This window comes from Gekko japonicus, unplaced genomic scaffold (genome assembly GCF_001447785.1).
Source record: "Gekko japonicus isolate JY-2015 unplaced genomic scaffold, Gekko_japonicus_V1.1 scaffold312, whole genome shotgun sequence".
NCBI lineage: Eukaryota > Metazoa > Chordata > Lepidosauria > Squamata > Gekkonidae > Gekko > Gekko japonicus.
The window spans coordinates 34,117-48,600 of record NW_015176460.1 but is presented as its reverse complement, the minus strand read 5'-3'; the positions used below and the strand labels follow the sequence as shown (position 1 = coordinate 48,600).

Here is a 14,484-nt window from a genome sequence, read left to right as displayed (position 1 = left end):
GGTTGGTAGTTCAGCAGTTCGAGACCAGAGTGTGCCGCATGACGGAGTGAGCTCCCGTCTCTAGTTCCAGCTCCTGCCAACCTAGCAGTTCGAAAGCAAAAAATTGCTAGTAGATAAATAGGTACCACTTCGGTGGGAAGGTAACAGCGTTCCGTGCGCCTTGGTGTTTAGTCATGCCGGCCACATGACAATGGAAACGTCTTCGGACAGCGCTGGCTCTTTGGCTTTGAAACAGAGATGAGCACTGCAACCCTAGAGTTGGACTCGACTGGCTTTTGAGCAAGGGAACCTTTACCTTTACTAATAGAACAAAGTTAGAGTTCAGTGGCACCTTTAAGACCAACAAAGTTTTATTCAAGATGTGAGCTTTTGTGCACATGCATACTTCGACAGATGATGAAATGGAATTACATATTATAGTTGTATATAGTGAGAATATTTTTTTAAGCAGATCAAAAGAATGACAAGCTGGTTTCTGGTTATAATCTGTTTCGGTTCAAGGGGGGGGGGACAACATAGGTAATAAATATGCTAGAACTGGAGATTGATGTGTCCTAATTTTTGAGAATCCTATCCTTGATCTTTCTGTAAGTAAATTTTAGATTTTCAGATTGTGAGTTGCTTCTGAATGATTAATTATTTTTTTTTAATTCTCTTGTCTTCTTGTTAAGAAGGACAGATCACATTCCTGTCTCAATGTTGGGTTGACCCTAGGACTTGATTATGGATGGCCAAAATGAAGTGGACATTTCGAACAATAATGTTACACCGTTGTGGCGAAGGAGGACAGCCCACCACGTCAATTTGCATGCAAAAAGCAAACCCAGGCCCCAGTCCTATCAGAGCTCCACTGGGGTCCTCTTCACGGATTTCCCTGTGGAAGACAGGGACATGTTCACTTTAACTCAGCCTGCTGAAACAATAATTACTTCACCGGACAAGAAAGCTGCTGAGAAGATTCCTTTGCATTTCAGCTGCAGCCTCAGTTCAGTACCAAATGGGAAGGTTCAACTTCCAGAGAGCAACTGTATGTCCCCTGGGCTTTCTGACAGGACGTCTCAAGTCCTGAAAATGGTTTCAAATAATTCTATAAATTGTACAGCTAATGGTTCTATTTCAGCAGGCAGCAAACTGGTTCATCCAGCAAGGGTTTCCGATCAATCATCACGTAGCCCCGAGAAGGAGCAAATTGTTTTCACATCGAGGCTTGGATTTTCTCCCACAGGAAATGTGCATTCACCAAACAACAACAAAAGCACTGCCGCAGCATTTCAACCAAGTCAGCCCTCTAAAACGTCAGAGAAGGCACCTGTTTGCTTGTCTCCTTCCGAACAGCAGCTTCTACCTCTTCAAGGACTGACATCGAATGAGAATGAGCTCACAGAAGCACAGCCTGTGGTTTTGAGTACAAATAGTCCTGCTGCATTAAAAATGGGGAAGCAACAGATCATCCCTAAGAGCTTGGCTTCTGAAATAAAAGTAACCAACAAACACAGTAGCCAAAATGGGGAGCCAAACAGGAGGGCTCTTAAAGTTCGCAGCATGGTGGAGACTGTTAATGCACCTTTGGTAGCTGGTAAAGATGAAGAAGGTGATGTGGATAGCCCAGGGATGCTGAGACGTGGTTTGAGGTCTACTTCATATCGGCGAGCTGTTGTGAGTGGGGTTGAGTTTGACAGTACAGTCAACTTTAAGAAGAAGAACAGAATGTCCCAGCCAGTGCTGAAAGCAGTGGTTGAAGACAAGGAAAAATCTTCTAGTTTAGGAAGAATAAAGGTAAGTAGACAGACAATATTTGATTTTTCATCAACATAATCACTGTTTTTCTGAATTATATAGTACAGTCTTGTGAGATGGACTTGCTCAAAGCCATCCTACGAGCTAAGCTACCTGCCAAAATAGTGATTCATACTTTAAGTGTGCATTTATTTATTTATTTATTTATTTTGGGATTTGTACCCCGCCCTATACGGTAGCTCAGGGCGGCTGATGTGTCTGATGTTGTGAATACTGTCAAGTGAGAAAGAAAGATGCACATCTGAAAGCACATAATAGACACACAGGGCAAAGACAAGGTTTGTACACGTGCTCTTTATACAGAAGTACCATTTTCTGTCTGGGTGTGCGCACCTATACTCTGGAAGAAGATGATAAAAGAGCTAGAACTCCTTTCCCCATTCATGCCATCTACCTCACCTGCACTGGCTCATACATGATGATGGAGGAAATTCAGTTCAGCCAGGAAATGATGGAAGAGGGTAGGAGTCAGAGGTGACTTGATCTGCCCAGGGCACTTTCACTCTTCCTTTGAGAATGGGATATGTTTGTGAAAATGTAAGAGGAGAGAAGTTGGTGACTCTGGAATTGGAGTAGAGTAGAAAGAAATATCCTCTACAGGAGAGTATCTGAGGGCTGTCATCTCCTAATTTGCAGCAATGGCAGCTACTTGGGAATGGACTGAGTAGAACTTTCTCTTATCACCTCTTTGGAAATAGTTTGATTTTTGTAAACTTTTTCCTTGGATTACAGTCTAAACGTAGATATGTTAAGACATCAGTTTCTTGGCCATTGAGGTTCACTGTCATTTGATTTTTGAACAACTTATTTTTTTAAAGGATGGCTTTTACGTTCCTTTTCCTTTTACTGTGGCTGCGGTCACACGGAACATTAGCCACGCAAGAGAGACGGAAGACAGGCGGAGTTTCCAGGCGCGATCTCACTGGCACATCTGGGAAGCGTAGCACTTCCGTGGCACAACCAAGGCTTCCTGCCGAAAACATGCAGCAAAAAACTAGTACCTCGAAGGTACTAGTTTCCAGAAACCGTGGGGCAAGGGCGGGCATCTGATCGTGTTTCTGGTGGCATCCGGCGCCCGCCCATGTCCCCTTGCGAAAAAGTTTTTTTTTCTCCCAAGACACTGTGGATGCACACATGCACCCAACGGAGCATGCACATTCATCGTGTACACAAAAAAAGAAAACCAGTTTGCCGCACCGCGCACTTCTTCGTTGCGCGCAGGCGTGTCCTGTGATCAGCACCTCTCCCTACCCACAGAACCTCCACGGTACCTCCACAGAACCTCCACAGGAGGTCTGATCGCTTAACCGCGCGTTAGTTTGCCCCGGGGCAAACAGCCACGCTCCCCCCCCCCCGCAGTTTCCTGCCCATGTGACTGGAGCCTGTGTCTGCTATTCTGCTATTTAGATTGTGAAACTGGTAGGAAGTCCTGTTCAAAGCACTGTGAGTTCTCCCCCCGCTCTTAATATTATATCTGTAATATCACAATACCTATAGCTTCTTCAACATTCATTTTCAAAGACTCAGTGATATGCATCTCTTCTTATGCAGTCACCACACAAACATCAATGTGCATGGTACCCATGGCTTCCATATAAAATGAAAATTGGCCCAGGTGGGGATTTGGACTAAGTTTTCTCACATATAGATAGGCCTAGTGTTGTTTTCACCAGAGCACACCAGCTCTTTGTGTTGTTGTCAATTTCTATATAGCCCTTTCCAAAAACATTATTTGCTTTGTATGTTGTGCAATTTTATCTTGGTATCTTTGTGCTTATGCGCTGAACTGGAATTGGAAAATTTGAAAAACACAGGAGGCTTTCTTCCTGTACTGGGTAGAAAGATTCCCACTGCACATTTTGCACAACCATTGTGGATCTCGGAATATAGATTGGCCAGGACTGGCGGGGATGGATATCTTAATTGGGGAGAGGAGAAGTACAGGGCTGGAATATCTCTGTCCCTTCAAAACCACTAATTAAGGCAAGCCTCCCGAATGATGAATAAGAAACTAATGATAGTTCTTTACCTGTTGCTGTATGCCTTTGGGTTGTCAGGTTTATTAGCTGCATTCAGTTTGCTACAATTCCTTTTGTATGTGAACAAAAAGGAAACTGGCATATCCCAAAGGATTTTCCACACCACAAAATAAATGAAGTGGTGCACAGGTGGGTTACCATAAGTCAGCTGTGACTTGACAGGACCCCACTAAGGTAGTAGTTACTCCCAAGTAAATGTTGTTAGATTGGCATCTTTAATAAAGCTGAAAAGTATGCAGACGGAGAGTGATTTCAGCTAAGCATACCTTTATTTGGTTCAGGACAAAGACAACTGACCAGCTCGCAGGCCGGTTTATATGCGTTCAGAAAACCCGCCACCAGGGGTCTTGTTGTAGAAAAAGAGCTGCCGGAGCTCATTAGCATACCTCATTAGCATAACTTATTTGCATATGCCACACCCCCTGACATCACCGGAAGTGACAGAAGGCCACACCCCCTGACCTCACCGGAAGTGTGTCAGAAGGCCCGGCTACTTACCCTCCTGCTTCATCCTCATTCCCAAACGGAATGAGGATCGAAGCAGAGGGCGGGGTAAAGAAGGGGGCGGGGCTTCACCACGTGACCGCCCCGCCCCCTAGAGGTTCTCTTCCGGAGCTCCGTCCCTGAGAGCTCCCCCCCGACTAGAGCCCTGCCCGCCACCAAGTACCCATAAACACACCCCCTACTCCTAATAGGCTATTTACAGTAACCGGGTGACCATTGGTCTCCCGGCTGGAAAGCTAGCCCTTTGATTGGGCCAGCTAGGATCCTTCGGATCCTTTGTCTTTCGACTCAAGCTACAGACGGTTTGTGCCTGGCCAGCCCGGGCAAGTCCGGGCATGTCAGGCTGAATACATTACAAAAGCAGTCAAGATCATCTAGATAGAAGAGGCTACAAAAGAAAGCTCAAAACAGCCTGGCAATTTTGATAAGAACATAAGATAAGCCAGTATTGGATCAGGCCAATGGCCCATCTAGTCCAACACTCTGTCACAGAGTGGCCAGAAATGCCAAAAATATAGAAGCCCTCCCACTGTTGCTCCCCCCCCCAGCACCAAGAATACAGAGCATCCCTTGCCCCAGACTGAGAGTTCCTATCTATACCATGTGTCCAATAGCCACTGATGGACCTCTGCTCCATATGTTTATGCAATTCCCTCTTGAAGCCATCCATGCTTGTAGTCACTACCACTTCCTGAGGCAGTGAATTCCAAGTGTTAATCATTCTTTGGGTGAAGAAGTACCTCCTTTTATCTGTTCTAATCCGACTGCTCAGCAATTTCATTGAGCGCCCACGAGTTCCTGTATTGTGAGAAGTAGTTTTGGTACATTTCAGGACCCGAATGTTTTTAATCATGGTGGATTAAAAGCACTTCAGGGTGTCTTGAAATTGCATGTTCCATTGCTTTAGCCATGTTGATCTGTTCTGACAACCAGAAGGATTCTTGTTGCACCTGTAAAAGACTAAGACGGGCTGCCAAACTCCAGTACGTGTGTCAAACAGCATGTGCCAGGCCCTTTAGCCCAGCACACAATGCCAGCTCTCCCTAAAGGACTGGAACAAGCCCCTGATGTTCTGGCAGTACTGCTGTTGTCTCTTGTTGCTCTCTTTTAATGTCTGGCCAACCTTCATCTCATTCACCCTACTCCTCCCCCCTTTTGCTTGCTAACACACCAACCTCAAAGCTTTCATAGGCTACAACCCACTTCAACAAACTGTATGGTTAAAAGACTGAACATATTAGCTGTTGCAGCTTCCGAAGACATGTAGCAAAATAGGCTGTCATGCGATTTTTTTCTCCTCATGATAATACTATTCAACATTTGTTTGTTCTATACGTAGAGTAAGCCCATATCAGTAAAATGTTGTGTGTAAATGGCCCAGATTCAACAGTTTAGAAGCTGCTGCTCCATATTAAGCTCTACACAGGAAACAGAAGACAAGCCTGGTTTGTTTCTTATGTGAATGCTCTGAGCTCTAAATATGATTCCAGACTAATGAAATCACTGCATGTTACTAAACTGTATCAAAATGAACTGAGTGTTCTCCCCCCCCCCCCATCCCTCTTTTGGAAGAATTTATTCATAAATAAAATGTACCATGTGATCTAATCTGATGGGCATGTGCAATTCCTCCATTTGCAAAGCTGCTCCATTAATTTCAATAAAGGAAGCAGGTTGACGTGTGCATTCTTTCAGAGGGGTCTGGAAGGCTCCAACCAGGTCAGAATATTTCTAGAGTTGGAGCTCCACTGGGGGCAGCTGCCAGTTTGATCTGCTTGTTATCCAATGTTTATTAAGATTTGAGTCTTAGATTATGAAATATAGTTTTCTTGAAGATGTCACTTTGTGCGCATTCTTATTTTGACCATTGCCCTCTTCTTTTTTTCTTGCCTTGTAATATAATTGCAGAAGAAAATGCTGAAAGGACAAGGGACGTTTGATGGCGAAGGTAAGAACTAGCTTTTGGATTGTGTGGTGTGATACCTCAAAAAAAAAGATGCAGAAGAAAACAAAAGCAAATAAGTTGTACAGTACAAGCAAACGTTTGCACCAACAGAGCCAAATAAGTTGTGTTGTTGCAAAAAAAAACTTCTTTCAGTTCAGACTTATAGGGGCAGGGCTGAAGAAATCAATCATGAGGTTACCAGGTTATGATTACTGTGTCAGATTTCTCAAAGTATATGCATTTTTGGATATGCCAGACTGCACTGTGTGTTGCTCTAGTCTGTTCTGTCATTTCTCTTTTATCAAGCTGTACTGTTGCTCCTTTATCTCTGCTGCAAACTTGGTTGGAGAGGATCTCCTCTGCTTTGACTTTCACTTCTCTGTGTATCCTCAAGGCTGTCTTGGAGATCCAGTTGTCATTACCATTATTTCTCTTCCTTTCATACTTCTTTGTTTTTTATTCCCTAGGAAGATACTTAATTTTTGTTTGCTTTATCAGGCAAATTAGCACTTTGCTTTTTTCTCTCTCTCCACATACAAGTCCTGCTTTCCCTCCTTTTTTTACTATTATATTTGCTGCTTCCGTCAAAACTTTGGCTAGCATTCTTTGACTTCTTTGCTACATAAAACAAACTTCTAAGGTCAGTTTTGATTTTGTTTCTTCCTGCCATGCCTCAGTTCTCTTAGTCTGAAACACCATCATTATTCCCTTTACCGACAATGAGGATAAAATACATGTTTAGTATGTTATAAATTGTGAATGCTTTTTTTTGGATTGTGAACTTACCAGAACAATGGTTTAGTTGTTTGGCAGAGACATTACATTATGTGCTGGTACTAATATATATTTTCAAATGACATGCATTTTCCTACACTTTATAAATTCAAGGCCTTCAACCCAAGCTGTAAAGGTTACAACAGCTGAAACGAATCTGACTTGAGAAATTAAAAGCAGTGGGTGACGGCCCCAGTGAGAGGTCAGATTCTGTTTCCACTCAAATGGGTAAAGTAAAAGCAATAATTGCGCTACAGACATTCAACCTGATCCTGTGCATACACGCACATAAGTAAGCACTACAGAATTAAGTGTAGCTTAGTCCTAAGCAATGGTGCATAGGATTGCAGGACTGAAGACCCGCAGTATAGTTTATTCCACATTCGTAGAGGGCTTTCTCTTGGCTGTTTAAAAGATGTTCAAATCCTTGTTTAATAAGCTTGTGTTGGAGCAAAAGTTATATAGACTTCTCTAAACTGTATCATTGCACACTATTTTCAGAGTACAAAACTAATATATGTTATGACCTCTTCTCAACCTCTTCTGGATTTATGTCTCCAGAAAAGATGGAAGGACGGAACCTCTGTCCCCAGTTTCTTTGGTGGCACCCAAAAGCCATGTGTAAAAATCCTGTGTTTTGCTTTGCAATCATTTTATAGATGAGGCGTGTAATGGCTGGACTCCTAACAGTGAAGTCTTAAGCAGAGTTATACCCTTCTAAATCCACTGAGTTAATAGGCTTAAACATCTGTAATCCTGTTTAGGATTGCACTCGGAAAAGGCTTTTAAAAAAACATTTTTGGGGACCAGGTACTGTAGTTTGTCTAGTTCTGTCAACTTTTGCTAGGCAGAGCAATGACTTCTGCAGTGCAAAGGGGCAGCAAACATGGAGCTACTGTCTAGCCCTTGTTCGCCGAAAAATGAGAGTCTGAGGACATAAGGCAGGATAGAAATGTTTTACATAAATATTTTTGATACTATTTATTGCTTTTATTAATTTTTTAAATGGTGATACTTATGTTAGCTATTCTGTAGCTTGATGTATTCAGTGAAAAGGTGGGATACAAAACTTATGGTGAAAGACAGGATATGATTAAATAAATACATTTTCTGAAATAAATAAATCAGAAGACTCTTGTTGTCATCTAAATCCACAAGTTTGCTGTCATGTGTATGTGAAGTGCATGTGCATGTGCATGCTGGTTTCCCCATTCCTTTCGGTCCATATGTTCTGTATGAGCATCCCTTAGCATTTTGTAGAACTGTTCTTCATTTAATGGAAAAGGTCAGGTGAGGAAAGGCTTCATTGTGTACACGGGATTACTGGACTGAAGTACTGAAAAAAACTGAGAAGAATTGATAGTTTCCATTGTACAGGGAAAGACAGTTCGGTGTTGTGGTTAAGAGTGACGGACTCTAATCTGGAGAACTGAGTTTGATTCCCCACTCCTCCACATGCAGCCAGCTGGGTGACCTTGAATCAGTCACAGTTCTTTCAGAGCTGCTCTCTTAAGAGCAGTTCTGTCAGAGCTCTCTCAGCCCCACCTACCTCACAGGGTTTGTGTTTGGGGAGAGGAAGGGAAGGAGATTGTTAGCCGCTCTGAGACTCCAACTGAAGGTCAGCATATAAATCCAACTCTCCTCCTCCTCCTCTGGGAAATAACTGTACGATGGGGCTTTCCTCCAACACAGGAAGACCTCTGCTGAAACAGAGCCTCTCACCATCAGAACATTCTCTGCAGTGAAGGAAATCACTACCATTAGTAGAATAGATCTATGGGATCCAACCCAACAAAATAAGTTTCAGATCTTTTAAAAATAAAACCAAAAAGCTGCTTTGAATTTGCAATCAAAATAAATGGAATCAGCTAAAGTTATATATGCTGGTTTAGCTGAATAAATTATTCCAGTGCCAGAACTTGATGTTTATATTTTCAGAAATTGGGATTTTTAATGCAGAATTCCAGTTACCAGTATAGTCCATGGGACTTTACCCTGACGATTTTCATGTACGAGAATACTGTTTTATTTTACAGTATTACTGTGAATTTGCAGCATAATACTATGAGATTATCTGATTCTTGGATCATTAACCTTTCTTTATTACGGTTGTGTGTGTGGTAGATTAAATTAAAACAGTCAAGGGCTGCAGTCACACAAGGAGTTTGCTGCGATATAGTAGCATTATCTTTACGGATTTAAAGAGTACTATCAGACAGAAACCTCTGCCTTCCGTGCCTGTATAGTGTTGCCCCACTATAGAAGTGGAGTAACCAGGCACTGGGGAAGGTCTGATGTTTTTTTTTTATGTAATAAGAATTTTATTAGGAAATTCAATAAAATCTTACAAATATAACAAACCTTTTTCTTTTTACACATAACAAGGAAGGTCTGATGTTTACGAATGCCAGCGCTTCCACTCCACTTTCCTGGATGTCTGAACTCTCCTGCCACAATAGGAACCCAGAAGGGAAGTCTGAACCTGCAGATCCATTTCCACCACGGTTTTTTGGGAGTTGCTGCCTATATGCGTGTGAACGCATATGCGCATGCACCCGCCTGCATTAAAACAAAAGCATCCAGGCAGTGCACTCCATGGTTGAAGTGCTGCATTAATATGAATGCCTGACCACCAGACAAGTGCATGGGGAAACCACCCCTGGGTGTGCTATCTGGTCAGTCTGCCCTACAACACTTTAAACTGGTACAATTAGAGGCGCACCCAGATCATGGCAAACCTCTAGTGTGACCGCAGCCTAAGACAAGGAAAGATGGATTTAGTAGTTTATATGAATTATGAAATTGAAAATGCTTATATGTATTTGTTGTGTTTCCCACTAGTCACTTAGAAGGGGAAGAACAATGTCTCTCAAAAAAATTTTTACTAGCCTTTGGCCACATATTTTGTGCTCTGTTTATTGCCATCATAAGGACTAGAAACTTGACTTTTAAAAATATATAAGGTGGTGATTCCAGATTTAATTCTTCATTTGTTTGGAATGCACACAACAATTTTTGGTTAAAACAAATCTTTCGCTCTACTGCTTTTTATAAACAGAGGCTGAAGGAGAATAAAATTGTTTCTCATTTTCTTCAAGAAAGAACACAAGCTATATTGAGTTTGGATGGAAGGCATCTTTTTAGTGATACAGTGATCCATTGTTACTGTCATATCTATTATGCTGTTGTATGTTCCAAACAAGAGCCTATCTTTGTATACTCGGCATGGGCTTGATATTCACAATTTTGTAGTTTCTATACTACAGAAAGTGTTCTCAAATCAGTTTCTTTTTCATGGTGTTGTAGAAAATGCTGTATTGTATCAGAACTACAAAGAAAAAGCACTAGATATAGATTCCGATGAAGAGGCAGAATTGAAAGAACAGAAGTCAGATGAAAAGATAGTTATTCAATACAAACCTCTGAGATCAACATGGAGTCAGTTGTCTGTGGTAAGTGCCATAAAGTTATGTAGCCCAAAACCAAATTGAAATGCAGTCGTGCATGTAAGCAAGTCTCTTATCTGCCAGTGTCCTTTTCAACTTGAGGTTTTATGGCCTTTTAATCGCCCTGGAAGAACCTCCCAGAGTGAAATGTTTATGGACCTGGAGATAATACTCAGAGCTGTAACTGACAAAGAAACACTGCTGCTGAATTTATATTCTTGACGTGGTTAGACTTATGCAAACAAGTCAATTGCATTAGCTGCAGGACCCATGACTTTTCAGATTCTTGAGCTTTTTTTTAGTAAAGTAGCCATAAGGAGAGATTTTAATGAAAATCAAATAAAAAAGATGAACAGAATTCCCAGGGATGTGCACTTCCTTCCCCACCCTTTTGTCTTCTACCACCCCTTTCTTCCTTATACTTTCTGTTATTTTTGTATCAATGCAACCGTGGTTAATACAAACCAAGTACCCTTATAAGTGAGAGATTTGTAACCATGATTTGAAGTAGGTCGCAAATCCTTTTTGATTTATGTTAACTATGGTTTCTTGCTGCATATTCCTGTGGTAAATGCTCCAAATTGCTTTTTAAAACTCAGGGCAGTTTAAAGAGGACATCTTTGCCACATGATACACCCAGTCCCACTCCCAACATTACCAGAGAAGCACGGAAAATGACCAAGTAGAAACAGCAACCAATACTGAAGGCATGCAAGAATCTGACCCAATATGATACAATAACATTTGCATGATTCTCTGGTTTTGCAGATGTTGGCTTAGTTAAGCAAATATCACAGAGGTCAAGGTTCCCTTTTTTGTTTGTATAATACAGTCTGCTATGGTTACAAGTACAATTTAATTAACGATGTAAAAGGATTGTAATTGACTTTCTATATTTAATACTGATTCTTGGCAGTATCTTTTCATACTAGAATTTTTTAAAAAAATTTATAATAGCAAACACGTCAAAAGTAAATGTTTTTAACATCATGAAGAATCATCCTCTTCCCCCTAAGCAAAATATATCAGCATATTATTTATCCAGTGAACTAAATTTACAAAACTATTACAATGACAAAATGGTAATAACATCATAACATTTGCAATGAGAAGAGATGTGACAGGGAAAACCCTCTCTGTTTCTGTATTTTGTGTATCCTTTTTAGGCCTTTCAGAGAAAAACAAGCAGGAACCCACAAGGGTTTGTGGGGGAACATCTCATTTCCCCTTCCCAACTTTTTCTTCTTTCCCTTCCCTGAAAACCCTAACCTTTTAATTAGGCCCTTTCCTGCCTAATTCTCTCCTTCACACCCACCAGCCAGCCTACCTTTAGCTGCCCCCCCCCCTCAGCTTTTCCTCCTTCCATGCCTCTGGAAGCCTCTGCTCAGGAAAACTGTGGCCCAGTTGGGCTTTGCCAGTCACCAGGCCAGGCCCAGTTTCACAGAAGGGAACTTCAGTGAGGGGACCTCTTTTTCCCCTGTATCACCTTTGTCTTCACCACAATAAGCAGAGTGGGAGCAGGGATAAGAAGGAAGTGGGGTGAGATCAAGTGATCTAAAGGCAGGACAGGGAGCTAGCAAAGGTGGGGAGAGTAGCAGCTGGAGCTATGGAGAGGAATAGAGCTAGTTTAGGGAGAAGGGCTACAATCAAGGGAAGTAAAATTTCCCGTTCCCTGGAAGTCCTTTCAGGTCCCCAATTAATAATAATAATGATTTAAAAGCACCAAGGGAAGTGTGAAACGAGCTGTGTCTTCTCTGTCCTCTTGCCCTTTGCATCAGGTTATACCCCTTCTGTTATGAAAAGGGGATGCAGTGAAACTGACACTGGAACGGAGATTGCAAGTCAAGGGCCGTAAAATAGTTGGGCCACGTTTTCACTAAAGGTTTGGATAAACCCACTGTCAAGTACCCTTCTGATCGGAGAGAAATGCTATGTAAACAGGCTCTTCTTCCTGACTGTGTGCCAGACAAAAAGAAAGTGGACTTAAAACTTCCACTATTGTATGCACAGTGTCATCTTTTTAATCTTAGATTACTTAGTTTAAGATTGGAACACATGCCAGCCTATTTAGACAAAAAACAGTCTTTTGGGACTGTTTTTGAACTGGAGGTGTTTCAGTTTTTGAGCCTGGATAGAAAAGAAAAGGCTGCTGGCTGAATGCTGTGGTTGGCACAGAGACTAGACAACTTTTGGCAGTCAGGAGGATGCCTAAGTGAAGTAAATGCTCTGGCTTTTTATCACAGGATGTAATAGGGGAAAAAGTAGAGACGCTCTGGAGTATATTTACATAGCAGGCAAGCACTGTAAGCACACTCTTCTGTCTCTTTCTGTGTAAAAACTGAGTTAAGTTGGGAGGTAGGAAGGAGGTAGAATATTGTGGAATTTTTTATTTTAGTAGGTCTACATTTTTAAAAACATTCTAAAAGAATGGAGATGTATTCTGCAAGAATTTTGTTTAGTTTGGGGTGGAGGCGGTAATCACAGTTCTGCTCAGTCTCAGAGATTAATGTACAGCAGTTTCTAGTTTGAACCTTGATCATAAATTTTGATAAGCTTATCTGTTTGAGATAATGCTCCTGCAAGGGTGGAACAATATGATTTGGAACACTGTATTGGTACAATGGCCAAAGTATGTTAGATTATAGACTGGCAGAGTGCCCTCCTATATGTAAGGACCTTGTCTAAGGCTGGCTTAAGCATACTTATTATAGAGTATTTCCCACTGAAGTTGGTGGGAATTACTTTTGAGTAAATGCAGACTTGGATCTACTGGAGTGTTTCTATAGACAGAAGGATTTCTACATACAGAGGATGACTTTTTCACTTGCCGTTGCAGCCTAAAATGCATCTCAAAATTCTACTCCTTGGGGAGATGAGACCCCCAAGAGCAGCATTTTTGGGAGCATTTGGGGTTGAAGAAGGAGGGGGAAGGCAGGAAAGTCATTCTTTGAGGGCAAGCATCCTTCCATCCATGGAGATACTCCAATGGATACAAGCCATAGTTAGGATGGTATTTCTCAGTATCTTGGAAATGATTTATTTTTATTTTATTTAAAGTCCACCTTTGCTTGGGTGCTGGCCATCTTCCTAAACTGTGTTCTTCTGTTCTGATTACGTTTTTTGTTGTTTTGTTAACCTTAGCAAGATTTTAATTTTTTTTTATTATACTCCTTTTCATAATTTAAACATGTGAAAAGCAATAATGAGGTTACATTCCAGCTATATAACTAACAGATTAAACTTAAGCCCAGTCCAGTTTGTAACCTGTTCATTTCCTATTCCCTTATCCTACCCGCATATGAAACCACCGTACAGTTCCCTCTAAATAGCATTTTTCCTTAATGCATCCTTTAAATCTTCCGATGAGTTATTACGCATTCTTCTGACTTCTTTTCTGTTAATTCTATTACTATTGTTTTCCTATCGACTTCTATACCTAAAAAAAAAGAAAGCTGGACAGGGTTGCCTCTGATACTGGGGCTGAAGAGGAGACCCCTTCAACAGGAGGAAATCCTCCTCCCCATTACCAGAGGCCTTAGGGGGAGCACACCCTTCATCTCCTTGCTATGCCCACTAGCTATAACTACTTCTGTATTATTATTTTTAACTAAACTTAAAGTACCCCCCCCCCCAAATTTGATTTCAACCAATTTGTGTTAGTCTGTTAGAAAATATAAAATAGTTATCTTCATATTCTTAAGATAGAGAAAAAACCTATATTCAGCATTTATCATTTCTTTCAGGTGAAGAAGAATGGCCTATCTCAAACTATCAGCCAAGAAGAAAGAAAAAGACAAGAGGTATTTGAATGCACCAAGTACATATAGGCTGTGGTCACACAAGCAGTTTTGCCATGGTATAGCAGTGTTACCTTTGCAGATTTAAAGAGCATGATCAGATAGCAACATCTGCCTTCCGTGCCCCAGTTGTCGGCACCCTGTGTTGCCCTGCTTTGGAAGCGGAGTAATAAGGGACCGGG

General features: G+C 41.4%; 1 protein-coding gene across 1 annotated transcript in view; it reads left to right on the top strand.

Moving 5' to 3' along the window:
* Positions 1–711: 711 nt before the first annotated feature.
* Positions 712–14,484, top strand: part of LOC107123687 (rho guanine nucleotide exchange factor 26-like) — a gene marked incomplete at its 3' end in the record, with an annotated part of 47,420 nt that continues 33,647 nt past the window's right edge. The window contains exons 1-4 of the mRNA XM_015426990.1: positions 712–1,776; positions 6,249–6,288; positions 10,366–10,511; positions 14,249–14,305. Of these exons, the coding sequence (XP_015282476.1) occupies positions 724–1,776; positions 6,249–6,288; positions 10,366–10,511; positions 14,249–14,305 (1,296 nt within the window). The remainder of the gene's footprint in view (positions 1,777–6,248; positions 6,289–10,365; positions 10,512–14,248; positions 14,306–14,484) is intronic.